This window comes from Dipodomys ordii, unplaced genomic scaffold, assembly GCF_000151885.1.
Source record: "Dipodomys ordii isolate 6190 unplaced genomic scaffold, Dord_2.0 Scaffold66, whole genome shotgun sequence".
In the NCBI taxonomy this organism is placed as follows: Eukaryota; Metazoa; Chordata; class Mammalia; order Rodentia; family Heteromyidae; genus Dipodomys; species Dipodomys ordii.
Window position 1 is genome coordinate 3,930,727 of NW_012267282.1, and position 17,698 is coordinate 3,948,424.

At 57.2% G+C, this 17,698-nt stretch overlaps 2 protein-coding genes across 2 annotated transcripts; one reads left to right on the forward strand and one right to left on the reverse strand.

Annotated features, from left to right (window-relative positions):
- Window positions 1–97: 97 nt before the first annotated feature.
- Window positions 98–9,010, reverse strand: Lrrc43 (leucine rich repeat containing 43). The gene is made up of 12 exons (XM_013023069.1): window positions 8,879–9,010; window positions 8,041–8,310; window positions 6,600–6,710; window positions 5,335–5,474; window positions 4,568–4,806; window positions 3,996–4,186; window positions 3,302–3,666; window positions 2,157–2,298; window positions 1,952–2,071; window positions 1,681–1,854; window positions 1,463–1,502; window positions 98–234 (listed from the first exon to the last, which is right to left on the reverse strand). Exons 1-12 carry the CDS (start codon window positions 9,008–9,010, stop codon window positions 98–100), a joined length of 2,061 nt encoding a protein of 686 aa, XP_012878523.1.
- Il31 (interleukin 31) lies at window positions 9,009–15,513 on the forward strand. The gene is made up of 3 exons (XM_013023070.1): window positions 9,009–9,072; window positions 14,232–14,380; window positions 15,127–15,513. The coding sequence occupies exons 1-3, from the start codon at window positions 9,009–9,011 to the stop codon at window positions 15,511–15,513; spliced, it is 600 nt and encodes a 199-aa protein (XP_012878524.1).
- The last annotated feature ends 2,185 nt before the right edge of the window (window positions 15,514–17,698 follow it).

The following is a 17,698-nucleotide window of genomic DNA, read 5'->3' on the forward strand; positions in this document are numbered from 1 at the left end:
CATTCAGGTGCGCCTCTGCCGCGTCCCGGGGCCCCGACGGCGCCGCAGCCCTTCCCGCCCGCAGGCAGACGCCCAGGCGGAGTGCTCAGAACCGCCTTTACTGGCCCAAGTCCGCCAGGGTGTGGAAGGCCTCCTCCGCCGTGCGGTACTGGCTCAGCTGGATCTGCACCTCCACCGACAGCGGCTGCGGCCGGTACGAGCTCTCCCAGGCCGGGACCGCCGCCTTGGTCTGCTCTGAGAAAGAGAAAACACTTGTTTGGTTTTGTTGTCGGCCGTGGGGCTTGAACGCGTGGCCTGGCGCTGTCCCTGCGCGCTCAGCTCCAGGCAAGCGCCACTTCCGGTTTTCTGGTGGTTTATTGAAGCATCTCAAGGCCTTTCCTGCCCGGGCTGGCTTTGAACCGCGATCCTCAGAGCTCGGCCACCTGAGTAGCCGGAACAACATTGTGTTTACTGAAAACATTGACAAATGATGGGTGGTCAGTGGTCAGTCTTGCGTATTTGGCAAATATTTTTTCCAAAAGAAGAGGGGGGAGGGATGAAGAAGGGAAGAAAGAAGAAGAAACCCCTGCCCTTGCTGGGAAGACAGCTGACTGAAAGCATTTTGATGAATAAATTGGTAACATTTGCGTTTTCAGGTAGAAATTGGAACTTTGGGGGCAGGGAAGGTAGCTCAGTGGTAGAGCGCTTGCCTTGCATGCATGAGGCCCTGGGTTCGATGCCTCACCACCACATAAACAAAAAGAAAAAAGCCGGAAGTGGCGCTGTGGCTCAAGTGGTAGAGCGCTCCCCTTGAGCTGAAGAGCTGAGGGGCAGGGCCCAGACCCAGAGTTCAGGCCCCACAACCGGACCCCCAAAAAAAGAAATTGGAACTTTGGGGTTGGGAATGTGGCTTAGTGGTAGTGTTTGCCTAGCATGTATGAAGTGCTGGTTCGATTCCCTAGTGCCCATGAACAGAAAAAGCTGGAGGCTGGGTGCCGGTGGCTCACACCTGTAATCCTAGCTACTCAGGAGCTGAGGGAGTGGCACTGTGGCTCAAGGGGTAGGGCCCTAGTCTTGAGCTGAAGAGCTCAGAGTTCAAGCCCCACCCCAGAGTTCAGGCCCCACGACCGGACCAAAAAAAAAAAAAAAAAAATCAGGAGCTGAGATCTGAGGATTGTGGTTCAAAGCCAGCCCAGGCAGGAAAGTCCATGAAACTCTTATCTCCAATAAACCACTAGAAAACCGGAAGTGGCGCTGTGGCTCAAGTGGTAGAGCGCTCGCCTTGAGCTGAAGAGCTGAGGGACAGCGCCCAGGCCCGGAGTTCAGACCCCAGGGCTGGGAGGGTGAGCAGTCACATAGATCACATTTTGTGGCAGCCTGTAATGGAATTGCAGAGGAGAAGAAAGAGCCCTGGGCCCTGCTCTCAGTGCTCCAGTGCAGAGCCTCAGCCAGGGCCTGGGGGGGGGGTGCTGCGGACTCATACCTTTTTTACCAGTTTTCGGTTTCTTGGTCTTCTTTGAATCCTGAAAGAAAGAACCACAGGTGAGATGCTTACTGGGGGAGGGGGGCTCCGAGAAGATCCAGAGGGGGCCGGTGATGGGGAGAGGGGAGGGGAGGGGTGCATCCAGAAGTCCTGCCCTCCCCTCCCCCCGCTCCTGGTCTGGCTGGGCTGAGGCAGAGCAGCAGGCCTCCCCCCCCTACCCTGGCAAGTATCATCCTGTCCACGTCCAGGCTGCGGACCACGCCGAAGTTGCACTCGGTGGACACCAGCGGCTCCCCCATGAGCAGCGGCTCCAGCAGCAGCGGGCCGCGGCCCAGCACCTTGAGGATGGGCGGGTCCTGCCGCAGCTCCTTGGGCAGCAGCTCCTTCTTCTTCTTCTGGAGTCTCTTCTCCTGTGGAGAAGCCGGGAGGGCAGGCGGGGAAGGCGGGCCGGGCCAGGCCGGGGACCTGCCTGGGCAGCCGCGCTCCTACCTTGGGGGCCCCCTCCGCTTTCCCTTTCTTGTCCTTCTCCTTCTTCTTGTCGTCCTCCCCTTTGCCCTTCTTGGGAGGCGCGGAAATCTCAACCAGAGGCACCAGGGGCCAGGAGAGAATCTGGTGACAGCGGGTGGCGGGTGAGGGGAGGAGAGCAGGGGGCAGGGTGGTCCCCGGGCCCAGGCAGGAGCCGCCCGCAGCCCACCTTCTGCTCCACGATGGTCACCGTCGTCCCCGCCAGCAGGAAGGCCTTGACCGGCACCAGGTTCTTGAGCGTGTGCTGCATCTCATACCCAGAGGGGATCACGTCCGCCCAGGGCTTGGGGACCGTGCTGAAGAGGACCGTCCTTGGAAGGCAGAGGCAGACAGAGCACCGTCACCTGCCGGCGACGGGAAGACGGGGCGAAGGCGCAGGGCATGGCGGGGAGCAGCCGCGCACTGCCCACAGCAAGCAGCCTCAAATGCATCAAAGGGTTTTCCTGTTTTGTTTTTTGAAAAAACAACATGGCAGAAACAACTAACAAAAGCCTGGTGCTATAGTCCTGGCTACTGAAGAGGCCGAGAGCTGAGGACTGAGCCAGTCCTGCCAGGCACATCCTTGAGATGAATAATCGTAAAAGCTGGAGAGGACTGAAGTGAGCTCTTCAAGACTGAGCACGAGTGAGAATTTTCAGGCCCAAACTGGAGCAAAGGACAGCAAAGGGCTGTGTAGCGTAGGGCACTCGCTTAGAGGTGCACTACTGGGGTCCAAAGCAGCAAAGGAGCCTGGGATTTGGTGGCCCCTTCAGGCTCGGGTGAAGTCACTTCCAGCGCAGTGGGTGAGAAGCAACATCTCTAGGAAATCTCAGGGAGACCGAACAAAAAACTCAATCCAGGGCCCTCCAGGAAAGGAGAAAGAAAAATCAGCGAAGAGCCAGAGCTCAAAGGGCTGTGGTTCAAGTGGAAGAGCATGAGCTTCCAGTGAAAAAGTCAATGGATGGGGGCTGGGAAGGCGGCTCAGTGGTAGAGCGCTTGCCTCACATGCATGAGGCCCTGGGTTCGATTCCTCGGCACCACAGAAGCAGAAAAAAGCCAGAAGTGGCGCTGTGGCTCAAGTGGTAGAGCGCTTGCTTTGAGCTGAAGAGCTGAAGGACAGCGCCCAGGCCCAGAGTTCAAGCCCCACAACTGACCAAAACAAAAACATTTTTAAAAAAGCAAACCTAGAAATGGTATCATCGGGTCTCTGCACAGAGAAATGGAATGTACTTGGCACTAAGACTGAAGCACATCAGATGTTTGAGGCCAGGTATGGTGGCTCACATCGGTCATCCCGGCTGCCAGGGAGGCCGGTGGGGCTGGGTGGCTGTTTACCCCGGGGATGGGCAGAGCCGGAGGTCGATGCGCGGCCGGAGCTTCGCCAGCTCTTCTGCAGATTCTGTGGACTGCTGCAGGCGGGGCGACGGGACGGTGAGCACAGAAGACTCGGACTGGCCCTGCTCCGTGGCCCCCGACTCCACGGACTCCTCGGCCGCCTCTTCAGGGACCGCCTGGGCCCCCTGCTGCGTGGGCGGGGTGAGCTCCTTGGTGATGCTCCTGGCGGCCTCCCTGGGGGGCCCCTTGGGGACCCCGACACTGCTGGACCTCTTGGTGATCTCTTCCTCCTTGCTGGCTTCCTCGGAGGATTGCTCGTGGCTCTCCTCTTCCGGCAGCTCCTGGCTGGAGGACGGATTGGCCATCTGCCAGGAGAGACCACGCGCTGCGGGCCGGGCCAGCCACGGCCCCGCGGCCGATGCCTGTTTCTTTTGTGGTGGGGTGGAAGCCAGGCTGACACTAAGTGAGCACGCTCCCCTGCGCACCCTGTGACTTTACAGTGGGACTGAAGCAAAGACGGCCAGGTTACCGGTAAACACAAGGCCGGCCTCCACGTGACCGGGAAGGGGCCATTTGTCCCTGGGCCCTGGGCCTTCCCGGGGCGCGGCGGGGGGGGGGGCGGCGGGGGTATAGTGGAATGGTGCAGCAGCAGCTGCTGAGGCAGGGACGCCACCGCCGGGGGCAGCGGCCGCACCTGCGACAGCGCCTGGCTGGACGGCTTCTCCTCCCCCTCCACCTCGTCCTCCACGAAGTCGTAGGTCACGTAGTAGTTGTAGGAAATGAACGGGCCCTCGGGGCCTGGCTCAGGGTCCAAGATGGAGGAATCCACCACGCCCCTGATGTTCCCAATGGTCACCAGAAACTGTGCTTCATGTGCCAAGAGGTCTGCCAGGGGGCAGGCGGCAGGGGTGAGGGACAGAGGATGGCAGGCAGGCAGGCAGACACACAGACAGACAGACAGCCTGGGGACTGGAGGGGGGGAGGAGCCGGCCCCCAGCCAGGTCACTGTCAATGGGAGCCCGCCCTGATGGCCCGGGCTTGGTGGGGGGAGGGGGGAGTGAAGGCCCTGTCTCACCCCACGCATGAGCCACAAGGGGGCGCTCTCAAGCCACCCTGGTCATGAATGAAACAACGGGGGCCCAGAGGTCAACCTCCGGAGAAAATCCTGTCCCAGCCCTCGCCTGCAACAGCAGACAGAGCTCAAGCTGGTGCTGAGGGTCTGGGGTGCGGAGCAGCGGCACCCCCCTTGCTTCCCCCCAGACCCACCGGCGCTGCGGCTGAGCCCCCGGAAATGGTGCCTCTCGTTGGGGGACACGGTGATGTCGTCCAGCACACAGAGGTGGGCCAGGCTGTCCACCGTGAGGCCGCGGTAGTAGGGCACCAGCGCCAGCGGGTTTCCTTGTAGCACCAGCAGCCGCAGGCTCTGGAGGGTGGACAGGCTGGCCACCATGCTCTGCAGGTCCGTCAGGTCGTTGAAGCCCAGGTCCAGGGAGACGAGGTTGGGCCTGAAAGGGAGGCCCCGCGGGGTGAGCAGGGGAGGCGCCCAGAGCCTGCATGTGAGAGGCCCGTGGCCCGAGGCTCGGCCTGCCTGCCTCCATTCACACCAGCTGTTCCTCTTGGGGCAAGGCCATTTCCTGTCAGGCCTGCGGAGGCTGGGGACGTGGGAGGCCTGCGAGAGGCTCTGGGGCCCCGGGGTGTCATCCTCCTGGCCAGGACCACACGAAGCCACGCGGGCGCGCGGCTCACTTCCCGGGCTGGGGTGAAGGCGCGTGAGCAGGAGCGCAGCAAAGTGCGCCAAGACGCGACTCCTGGGCACAGGCCTCACCTGGCCCCTCGGGGCCTCGGCGCCATCCGGGGACATTTTGATCATCCCCAGAGAGGTGGGGAAGGGGGAGCAGCCCCTGGCAGCAAGTGGGGTTTCCGATTGAGAACCCAATCTAGAGAGCCACGGCCTCTTGAAGCCCAGAACCCCAGTCTCCAGAGGAGGGGCGCAGCCCACCGCCCTTCCCTCCCCTCCTTCCGGCCGCAGGCACCAGTGTTGAGATGTGACGAAGAGACTTTCCAAGGGGCCCAGGAGCTTGTTGTGGCCGAGCCCCAGGTGCTGCAGCCGGGGCGGAGGGCAGGTGCACAGGCACACCATGCTGCTGATCGAGTTACCGTACAGCTCCAGCACCTGCAGGTGAAGAGGGAGCATGTGGGTGAGGCCAGGCCTCCCAGCCTCCGTCCTGGGAAACTCAGAAAGACGAGGGCTGAGTCCGTTCCCCTCTCTCTCTGTCTCTCCTCTCTCTCCTCTCTTTCCTCTCCTTTCTCTCTCTCTCTCTCTCTCTCTCTCTCTCTGTCCTGGAGCTTGAACTGAAGGCCTAGGCACTGTCCCTGAGCTTTTGTGCTCAAGGCTAGCACTCTACCAGTTGAACCACAGCTTCACTTCTAGCTTTTTAGTGCTTACTTGGAGATGAGTCTCACCAGTCTTCTGCTCTGCTAGTGGGTTAGTCATTCTCAGTGTTTAACTCGAAGTCTGGGCCTTTTGGATACAATGAGCTAAAGACTCATGATAAAGCCTGGCCTATCTTTTTCTTTTTTCTTTTTTTCCAGTCGTGGGGCTTGAACTCTGGCCTGGGCGCTGTCCCTCAGCTCTTCAGCTCAACGCAGCACTCTACACTTGATCCACAGCACCACTTCCAGTTTCCTGGCAGCTCATTGCAGATAAGAGTTTTGCAGATTTTCCTGCCCGGGCTGGCTTTGAACCGCGATCCTCAGATCTCAACCTCCTGAGCAGCTAGGATTTACAGGTGTGAGCCACCCAGTGCCTGACTCCTTTTTTTTTCTTAGCTGATCCTAGAACTTGAACTCAGGGTCTGGACACTGTCCTTAAGCTTCTCTTGCTCAAGGCCAGTGCTCTACCGCTTGAGCCGCAGCACCACTTCCAGCTTTTTCTGAGTAGTTTATTGGAGAATCTCACAGACTTTCCTGCCCTGGTTGGCTTCAGACAGGGATGCTCAGATCTCAGCCTCCTGACTAGCTAGTAATACAGGTGTGAGCCACCAGTACCTAGCTTCAGCTTATATTTATGTTTAACTGTGTGGGGGGGGGGGCGGGGGGAGTACTGGGGTTTACACTCAGGGCTTCATACTTGCTGTGCACTTTACCATTCGAGCCACACCTTTAGTCCTTTTAACTTTGAGGGGAACACGGCCTAAGGCTGGTTCTTCTTTAGCACAGGCCACTCCAGCAAACCAGCGTAGGTGCAGGCTTTCTGGGTGCCCTGCTCAAAGGCCCCTCTGGAACTGGAGCTCTGTACCTTGAGTGTAGGGGGCAGATTCGAGGCATCGACTTCCTTGATTTCATTGGCACTCAGTACCAGCTCCTCGAGCTTGAGAAACTTCAGGAGGTCTCTGTCCACCAGGCTCACCTGGAAGGAAGGAAGGGATCCGATCCCAGCCTCCCCCAGCCGCCAGCCTCCCCTGCTCTGCAGCTCTGCAGGGTGGAAGGCCTCCACACACAGCCCTCCCCCTGCCGAGAACGTGTGCGGGACCTCGAGGCTGGGGCTCCGGGCGGAAGCCCTGATTCCCTGTGGCCACCAGGACATCTGGGCCTTCCCGGCTGGGCTTTCTCGACCTACAGTGACCAGCCTGCCGCATCCTCAGGGGTGTCCTGAGACACAGATTTTCACGGTCACTAGGGGACAGCCCAGAGCCAAGCCACCCTCCCCTTCCTCTAGATCATTTCCTGGGTTCTGGGGGGAAAAGAGCAAAGAGCAGGAAGGCTGAGGCCAAGTTTCTATGCAACTTTGGAGTCCTGTTATTTTTGATCTAGCAAAGAAGGCTTTTTTGTTTTTGTTTTTTTGGTTGGTTGTGGGGTTTGAACTCTGGGCCTGGGCGCTGTCCCTCAGCTCTTCAGCTCAAGGCTAGTGCTCTACCACTTGAGCCACAGCGCCATTTCCGGCTTTTTCTGCTTATGTGGTGCTGAGGAATCGAACCCAGGGACTCATGCATGCAAGGCAAGCACTCTACCACTGAGCCACCTTCCCAGCCCCAAGGCTTTTTTCTTTTTCTTTTTTGTTGGTCGTGGGGCTTGAACTCTGGGCTTGGACGCTACCCTTGTGCTCTTGAGCTCAAGGCGAGCACTCTACCGCTTGAGCCACAGCGCCACTTCTGCTTTTCTAGTGGTTAATTGGAGACAAGAGTCTTACTGACTTTTCTGCCCGGGCTGGCTTTGAACCATGATCCACAGATCTCAGACTCCTGAGTAGCTAGGATTACAGGTGTGAGCCACCGGTGCCCGGCTAGAAGGCTTTTTAGTAACAGAAGTAAACAAAGTTAGCAGGATATAAAACTTCCCCAGCACCTGTTCCCTAGTTAAGGTTAAAAGAAAAAAATCAGTGTGGGCCAGGCGGTGATAGCTCACACACACCTGTAATCCTAGCTACTCCAGAGGCTGAACTCTGAGGATAAGACTTAAAGCCAGCCTCGGCAGGAAAGTCAATGAAACTCTTCTCTCCAATTAACCACCCAAAAGCGGGAGGTGTGGCTCAAGTGGTAGAGCCCAAGCCTTGAGCACAATAGCTCACAGACAGCACGGAGGCCCTGAGCTCAAGTCCCAAGGTGCGACAGGAGTCATCCTCAGAAGGTGAAGGAAAGGGGAAGAAGCGGGGCGAGGATCCTGCCCGCTGGACAAGCGGGTCCGGCCAGTGAGACGGAAGGCAGGAGGGAGCCGGCCTCGGCCTCCGCACCAGCACCCACCTGCTTGTCCACCACCCTCAGGGACCGGAAGTAGGAGTAGAAGAAGGTGTCTTTGAGCTTCAGAGGGCTGCGGATGGCCAGCTCTCTCAGGAAGCGGTCCTCGGCGGAGGAGAAGCCCAGCTGCGTCCCGTGGGCCCAGGGCGAGTGGGGGCTGCGCACCAGGCCCAGCAGGGCCTCCACCGTCTCCTCCTCCGGGCTCACCGCCTCCTCTTCCGTGGGGACCAGCTCCCGCCAGGTCCGCCAGCTTTTAGGGAGAAAGCGAGACTTATTCTGCCAACGGGAAGAGGAGATTTTTCTTAAACGATCCCAAACCATGAAGTTAAACGCACGGGCGGCTGGACAGGCGGGGGGGCGCTGAGGAATGCCGCCATCGGCCTCACACCGGCGACTGCCCGGGAGGCGTGGAGAGAAGGACGGGGAGGGAAGGGGAACACGCGCGGGGGCCGGAGGCCCCTTCCCTGCCGCGTCCTCCGAAGGAAGCCGCCAGCCCGGCTTCAGATCCTGCCCACAGCCGTCCCCGAGCGCGGCTGGGAGCCCGCGCCACACCGCGGCCCTGAGGTCGGGGTGCGGGGCCTCCGGGCTGAGCGCCAGGCCGGGTCGGGCCAGCTCCGCGGTGCGGCCGGCTTGGCAGGGCCCGCGCCGGGCGACGCCCTGGGGGCGCGGGCCTCGGCCGGCCCTGACCCCGTGCGCGGCCTCCACCTCCTTCCAGGACTCAGGCTGGCCAACCCCGAGCCTGGCGCGTCACCCCTCGGCTCCCAGGATGCGCCCCAAAGACCTCGGGCCCCCAGCCAGGCTCCCCGCCTCCCCCTCCCGCCAGGCCGGCCCCGGGCGCCCGCACCCAGCTGCCCGTGCCGCACGGGAACTCGCTCAGACACAGCTGCCGCAGGTGCTCGCGCACGAACGCGCTCACGGTCCCGGGCGCGCCCTCGCCGCCTCGCCTGCTGAGGCCGGAAGAGCTGGACGACGCCATGCCGCGGGCCTCAGCGTCCGCTGCCAGGCAACCGACGGACGCGCGCTCAGCCCCGCTGCCAGGCAACCGACGGACGCGCGCTCAGCCCCGCTGCCAGGCAACCACAGGACGCGCACGCGCACAGCCCCGCTGCCAGGCAACCGACGGGCGCGCGCACAGCCCCGCTGCCAGGCAACCGACGGGCGCGCGCTCAGCGCCGCTGCCAGGCAACCGACGGGCGCGCGCTCAGCCCCGCTGCCAGGCAACCACAGAACGCGCACGCGCACAGCCGGGCGCGCGCTCAGCGTCTGCTGCCAGGCAACCACAGGACGCGCACGCGCACAGCCCTGCTACCAGGCAACCGACGGATGCGCGCTCAGCCCCGCTGCTAGGCAACCACGGGAGAGCGCGCTCAGCGCCGGCTTCTAGGCAACCGGCGAGTGCGCACGCGCGGAGCCCGCTGCTAGGCAACCACGGGACGCGCCGGGCTGGGCGCGTGCCCGAGCGCGGGAGTGCACGCTCCTCCCCACGTGGGCCGGCGCCCCGCGCCGGATCAGGCTCAGAGCCCGAGCTCGGCGCCCAAACCCGCGGGTCTGCCGGGACCCGGTCCGCTGGCAATCCGCGGCTCTGGCGGGGGACCTGCTCCGGTTCCCGCGCCGCGGCGCTCCGTGCCAAGCGCTGCCTGTTGGCAGGTCTGGAAAGGAGAAATGACCCCAAGGCCAGGCGTCTCCAGCCTCCGGGGCCCGCAGCGTCCACCTCGGAGGATGTTCGTTAAGACGTTGCTCCGAGCCCGGCGCGCCGGCGGCTCACGCCAGCTGCTCGGGAGGCTGCGATCTGAGGATCACGGTTCAAAGCCAGCCCGGGCAGGAAAGTCCGCGAGACTCTCATCTCCAATAAACCACCGGAGAACCGGAAGTGGCGCTGTGGCTCCAGCGGCAGAGCGCTGGCCTTGAGCTGAAGGGCGCAGGGACAGCGCCCAGGCCCCGAGCTCAGGCCCCACGGCCGGACCCAAAAAAAAAAAAGTTTTCCTGTGAACCTACACTGCGCTGTTTCTTTCTGTTGGTTCCCTCCCTCCTTCCCTTTTGTTACTGGAATTTGAACTCAGAGCCTGGCTAGCCTGGGCACACTTCTTTTGAATAGATAATATTTTAAATAGCTAACGTTTAGCCAGGTGCCGCTGGCTCACAACCTGTCATCCGAGCTACTCAGGAGCCTGAGATCTGAGGACCTCCGTTCAAAGCCAGTCTGGGTAGAAAACTCAGTGAGACTCTTACTTCCAATAAACCATTCAAAACTACTGAAAGCTGGAGGTGGCTCTGTGGTTCAAGTGGTAGAGAGCTGGCTTTGAGCACAGAGGCTGAGGGACAGTGCCCAGGACCAGCAAAAAAAAGAAGATAGTTAAATGTTTGGCCCTTTGGTAAGTATTTAATATTTGAAGAAATCACTAGGCTGTTTCCACACTGGTGGCACTGACAATGTTCATTTGGGAAGTGTGTCCATGTTCCGGTGTCTCCACGCTCCCAACAGTTCATACTAATAACACCATCACAGATGCGACTAGACCCTCACTGTGGTTTTGGTTACATTTTTCAAATACCCAACTAGTACTAAAGAGAGTGAGCATCTTTTTATGTAGCTTTTCTTGCTCATTTTAAAATTGGTTATTTGGGGCCCCATGACTGACCAAAAAAAAAAAAAAAGAAAAAAGAAATTCGTTATTTGTCCTTTATTGAGCCGTAAGAGTTCTTTATATGTTCAGATACTACCCTAGATAAGATTGGACAGTTGGGGGCTGGGAAGGTGGCTCAGTGGTAGAGCGCTTGCCTACCATGCATGAAGCACTGGGTTCAATTCCTCGGTGCCACATACACAGAAAAAGCCAGAAGTGGCGCTGTGGCTCAAGTAGTAAAGTGCTAGCCTTGAGCAAAAGAAGCTCAGGGACAGTGCCCAGCCCTGGGTTCAAGCCCCAGGACTGGAGGAAAAAAGAAAAAGAGAGTGGACAGTTGGGAATTTTCTCTCCCATTCTGTGGGATTCAGCCCGGCCCGGGCTTCGGGGCGAGGCCGCATTGAGCCGCACTCCAACCCCCACCTTTATCTTCTTTTTGAAAAACGTTGTTTGTACTTTTGTCATTTCTAAGAAAACCGTGGCTTACTTCACAAGCCGGGCCCGGGGCATTCCTTGCCCATTCTGCTCACCAGATTTGTGTCAGATTTCTGGCTTGAGAATCTCCCCAGCCCAGGCTTATCTGCTCATGCTCTTATCGGCGCCGGCAGCCCCCTCTCCTCCGGCCATTTCCCTCTTCCTCGTCCTCACCTCCTCAAGGTTTCCTCATTGCTAGACCCACACCACCCCAAGAACTTGTTCCACGTTCCCCTAGAAAGTTCTATGACCTCATGAGCGCAAACCCCATCGGTGCTCTCCACCCTTATCTTCTTGAACTCTGTGTGGCTCACAGCCATGTCAACCATTTCCTCTAGCCTGTAAAACCACTTCCAATCCGGTTCAAGGGCCACCTGCTTTCCTGGTACTTGGCTGGCCTCCTTGAATTTGCCCCCCAGGATTGGAGGCAGATCTTGCGGTTCCATCCGCGAGGGGAGTCCCAGGGCTCGACCCGGCCTCCAGGGCAGCGAGGCTGTGCGCGAGCCTCCGCTCAGCTGCTCAGCTCTCTCAACCGCCGCGTCTCCCAACTCTCCTAATCATGTGGGTGTTGTTTGTTTTTCTGGGGTTTACTGGGGTTTGAACTCAAAGCCTCAAGCATTCTACCAGCTGAGCCGCATCCTTAGTCCCCCTTTTATTTATTGCATCGAATTACTTTTTTTTTACTTTTTTTTTTTTTTTTTTGGTTAGTTGTGGGCTTGAACTCTGGGCCTGGGCGCTGTCCCTGCGCTCTTCAGCTCAAGGCGAGCACTCTACCACTTGAAACACGGTGCCACTTCTGGGTTTATTGGAGATAAGAGTCTCATGTGCTTTCCTGCCTGGGCTGGCTTTGAACTGAGATCCTCAGATCTCAGCCTCCTGAATAGCTAGAATGACAGGTGTGAGCCACCAGCGCCTGTGTATATGGTACTGAGAAATCAAACCCAGGGTTTCATGCATGCTAAGCAAGCACTGTACAACTAATCTGCATTTCCATCCCTTTTTGAGTTACTTTTAAGAAATGTTTTAGCTTAGGGCTGCAATATGGCGTCCTGTGTGGCTGAGATTGCAGGCATAGGCCACCATGCCTGGCCAATCATATAGCTGTTCTTTTGTAGGGTGATTATTGCTAGGTGCTTCTAACATAGTTATTTATGAATGATTTTTTTTTGGGGTCCAGTTGTGGGCCTGAACTCTGGGCCTGGGCGCTGTCCCTCAGCTCTTCAGCTCAAGGCTAGCGCTCTACCACTTGAGCCACAGCGCCACTTCCCGCTTTTTTCTTTTTGCTTATGTGGTGCTGAGGAATCGAACCCAGGGCCTCATGCATTGCAAGGCAAGCGCTCTACCACTGAGCCACCTTCCCAGCCCCTTATGAATGATTTTTATCACTGCCATTTGACCAGTAGAGCAGCAAATCCTTTGGCCAGCAGCCTTGCCTAAATTTGCTGCCACTTCTGAGATTCTGTAAGAGGACCTCATCAAAATGGGCACTTAAAACAGGAATAAATTAGCCTGGTGAGGTAGTGCCCACCTGTGATCTCAGCTACTCATTGTGCGAAAGGGTTGAGAGTTTGAAGCCAGCCTGGGCAGACTTACGAAGACCCTTCCTCAAAAACATAATGTAAGCCAGGTGCTGGTGGCTCACACCTGAAATCCTAGCTATTCAGGAGGCTGACATCTGAGGATCACGGTTCAAAGCCAGCCTGGGCTGGAAAGTCTGTGAGACTTTTATCTCCAATTAACCACCAGAAAACCAGAAGTGGCACTGTGGCTCAAGTGGTAGAGCGCTAGCCTTGAGCTAAAGAGCTGAGGGACAGCGCCCAGACCCAAAGTTCAGGCCCCACGACCCACTGAAAAAAATTTTTTTACATTAAAAAAAAATGTGTGTGTAGATTAGATGGATGGGTAGATAGATAGATAGATAGATAGATAGATAGATAGATAGATGACAGATGGGCTAGGGGTTGAAGCTCCAGGGACAGAGTGCCCGCCTATCACAGGAGAGGTCCTGAGTTCAAAACCCCAGATGACAAGAAAGTAAATAGGAATAAATTACTTGAATGGTTCTTCTGAGGGGCTGTGGGCGTGGGCAAATGTCTCCCACTGACCTGTATCTCAAGCCCGATGACAAACAACTGTTTGTAGTTAATTTTTCCATTTGGAGGCAGGGATTCATCTCTAGTTCAAGCTCGCTTTGAATTCATGATCCTCCTGCCCTGTCTCCTGAGCATGGGCACGACAGGAGTTTGTGATCATACTGGGCTCACGTTCCTGGTTCTGGGGGCTGGGGCCCCAAAAGCCTCGCACAGGACCCAGTGATGCTCAAGGCCATGCGGAGCAGCCCCCAGGGCCTTTGCATCGCCCTGTTCAGCGGCCAGCAGAGCATCCTTGCTCACTTCAGAAACTCCCAGAGCTAACCTACCTGCCAGCCTCCCGCCAGACCTTCCAGAGCTGCTCTGTGCCTCCGCCCACCGGGCAGGACTCCCCAGAAACTCCTGGGGGGCACCCCCTTCCCCTCCTGCCATTCACTTGCTCCTTTCTACGCTGGCCTTCACATTTTCCTCTGGGGAAATCAACGAGCTCTTTCCAAGAAGACACGCTCAAGATGCACATGCCTTCCTGGGCCATGTGTGTGCGCACGCGTGAGTGTGCGTGTGTGAGAGAGAGGGAGACAGAGAGAGAGGTTGAGTCAGGCCTCTGCCCGCCTTGAGGGTAACCTCAGCGTTTCCTTCCAGCCCCGCTTTCACCCAGCGTCAGTTTGGCAATTTTTTCAAAGAATTTTCTTGAGAAAAGCTGAGCAATGGCTTTGCCGTGGGCGGGCCCGCGCCCCTCTTCCTCCCGCTGATCCTTTATAAAGCCCGGCCCCGCGGCCATGGCCACCACATCGGGCTCCAGAGGCCCCGGGCCAGGCAGCCCGCCTCACCATGCTCTCCCCCGCAGCCACACACCGCCCCGGTGAGCAGCTCCCATCTGGCCTGGTCCCTTCCCACCCGAGGGAAGCGTGTAGAAGGCGCCACTCCAGCAGTGCTTGACAGCGGCTTGCGTGGCTGGAGCGGGTGGGCAGTGGTCTGACGGCTGTGCTCATGCGTGGTTTTCTCTCTCCAGGACCCGCGAAGCCCGCCCTGCTGCTGCTGTGCTGTGTGGGGACGTGGCTGTCCGCCCTGGCAGGCCCCCTCCGTGGACCGTCGCTATGTGACACAAAGACTATCCTGGACCATTTACAGTTCGAGGCCGACAACCTCACTAAACACTATGTAAGTGCTGCGGAGCTTCTTTCCAAACCATTGCTTTAAATGTCTTCTAGCCGGGAACCGGGGGCTCATGCCTAGAATCCTAGCTGCTCAGGAGGCTGAGATCTGAGGATCACGGTTCAAAGCCAGCCCGGGCAGGAGAGTCTGTGAGACTTTTATCTCCAATGAACCACTAGAAAACTAGAAGTGGCGCTGTGGCTCAAGTGGTAGAGTGCTCGCCTTGAGCTGAATTGCTCAGGGAGAGTGCCCAGGCCCAGAGTTCAAGCCCCAGGACCAGCGCGCGCGCACACACACACACACACACACACACACACTCCCCCTGGCTTTTCTTCAGCTTTGATCGTGGCTTTCTAGATGGGAAGCGCAGTCAGATGGACTGTGAGGACGTCTCTCCGCCATTTGGCCAAACCCCAGAGCTGTCTGGCTTTAGGAAGGAGAGGAGGCGTGGCGGGAGGGCGCGGGCAGGGGCTCCTTGAGGCCCTTGGTTTGGGAAACCAGGAGGCAGGCATAAGTTACCCTTCTCCATCCAGAAGAGACTAAGGGAGTCTGCACCGCGGCACACAGGGCCCCGGGCACCTCCGCAGAGCGCAGCGGGCTGGCACTCCTGTCAACGGGGACCGTGGGGGGCAGAGCTTCATGGGTCGTGGCACCAATAACATCAGGTGTGAGCCAGGCTGGACACGAGCGATTGGCAGATCTAGGTAGGTGTTGCCAGCCTGCGTTTACCATCTCTCCTCCTCTTCCCACAGGAACTGCAGGAGCCGAGGCTGCCACGGTCCGAAGGGGAGAGCCACTGGCTGCCCTGCTTCACCCCGGGCCCACAAGCGGCCAATAACATCTCAGTTATTCAGGCCTATTTCCAGAAAGTCAAGGAGCTCAACGTTGAGCTCAGCCATCAAACCAATCAGAACCAGCTGGACGTGATCATCAAGCGCCTCCACGATCTCAGATACGAAGATTCACCCGAGCCAAGCATTTCTGGACCCTCCGATCAGTATTTTAAAAAGAAACAATTCATCCAAGCTGTTTTCCGAGAGTTCTCCAAGTGCATGAACACAACTTACAAAGCCTTCGAGGACAAACTGAAAGCGGAGGGCAAAGACTGCGCACGGAAGAGGCAGCGTGGCCTCCAGTGAGGCCCGTGGCCTGCCGTCTGGAGACCGAGTACTGATGGACGAATGAACGATGTGAGCAGCACTGGGCGGGGGCTGCGGCTGGTATTTAATGCTGGTATTTATGGGATGTTTTCTCTTGTGTAGCCTCCAGTCTTATTCTCTTCCTACCCAGTGAGGGCTGGAGGTGGCAGCTATATTATTTATTGATATTTATTGTGCTCCTTGCAGGAGTCCTGAGTCTATTTAATAAATTATTTTGTCATTTTCTCATATTCTGGTCTGGATTCAGTGAGAGGGTTGAAATCGAAGGATGGGAATCCAGGCGCTGTGGGTGAAGGAGTGTGGAAATGGTCTAGAAACATCTAGTGCGTCTGTTCCCACAGTGATAGAGTCAAGCATATATAAGAATCTCGGAGCTGGGCAGGCTGCTACACACCTGTAATCCCAGCACTTTTGAGCCTGAGGCAGGAAGATCAAGAGTGCAACTCCTCAGAATCCCAGAAGTGACAACACTTTCTTAAGCTGTTTTTTTGCCCCAGTCCTGGGGCTCAGAAACCCGGGCGCTGCCCCTGAGCTTTATTGCTCAAGGCTGGCGTTCTACCGTGTGAGGCCCATCTCCTCTTTTGACTTTTTGGTGATTCATTGGAGAGAAAAGTCTCATGGAATTTCCTGAAAAGTCTGAAAGACTTTTATTCCAACTAACCAGCAAAAGGCCAGAAGTGGAGGTGTGGCTCAAGTGGTAGAGCACCAGCTTTGAGCAAAAAAGCAAAGTGAGGGCAAAGAATGTGGCTTAGTGGTAGAGCGCTTGCTTGCCTAGCCTGCGTGAGGCCCTGGGTTTGATTCCTTGGTACCACATAGATACAAAGAATAGATAAAATGATCTTTTTTACAAAAAGCAAAGTGAGAATGTGAAGCCTGAGTTCAAGCTCCAATATCGGCACAAAAGTAAATAAAAGGATAAAATCCAGCTTTTCAGTTGCAGGGACCCCATTCTAAGTGTCTCTGGGCCCTCATGTGGAGTGGCTCCCGAATCACACAGCAGAGCAACACAGGTAGAAGCGATTTCTCAACAGCACTGTTCGCTAAGAAAGGGGCTTTGCTGTTGTGTTAGGTATTAACAGGGTTCCAGGGTTGGGGTTTTTGTTTTGTGTTTTTCCTGGAGCTAGGACTTGAGCTCAGGACCCCGCAGTCTCTAGGCTTGCTGGCTCAGGCTGGCACTCTACCACTTGAGTCATACCTCCAGCCTGGCTTCTTGTTGGTTATTTTGGACATAGAGCTTCCTGGGCTTTTCTGCTGAGCTGACTTGAAACTGTAATTCTCCATATCTCAGCCTCCTGAGTAGCTAGGATTACAGGTGTGAGCCGCTGATGCCAGACTTTGTGTTTTTAATCTTTTTTTTTGGAAGGTGCAGTTTTTGAAGGTAAAATGAGGGCCTTGCTCTTTAACCAACACAGCACGAGCCACATCTCCAGCGTCAGGAGGTTCTTGGGGTTTTTTTTGTCGGTCGTGGGGCCTGAACTCTGGGCCTGGGCGCTGTCCCTCAGCTCTTCAGCTCAAGGCTAGCGCTCTACTATTCAAGCCACAGCACCACTTCTGGCTTTTTCTGCTTATGAGGTGCTGAGGAATTGAACCCAGGGCCTCATGCATGCAAGGCAAGCGCTCGATCACTGAGCCACCTTCCCAGCCCAGCCTCAGGAGTTTTGAACAGAGAAAAACAGGGAGGATGCAAATTACTTCTGTAGGGTAGAGAACATCATCGGTAAGGCCGGGGCTGTGGGGCTGAAAGGTGTTCTGCAGATCATTATTGCTTTATTCCAGCCCCGTTTTCTTTCTTTCTTTCTGGTCAGTTGTGGGGCTTGAACTCTGGGCCTGGGCGCTGTCCCTCAGCTCTTCAGCTCAAGGCTAGCGCTCTACCACCTGGGCCACAAGCCACTTCCGGTTTTCTGAGTGGTTTATTAGAGACAAGAGTCTCACAGTGTTTCCTGCCTGGGCTGCCTTTGAACTGTGCTCCTCAGATCTCAGCCTCCTGTGTAGCCAAGATTTCAGGGTGAGCTACAGGTGCCCAGCTCCAACCCCCATTTTCCTAGGCGATGAATAGAATGACAGATGGATCAGTTGTGGCGCGCCCAGCGTCTCATTAATGAATGAACTAAAATCCTTGCCCACACTTGCTCTGTGGGAATTTGGTAGTCTGTCTATTCCCCCC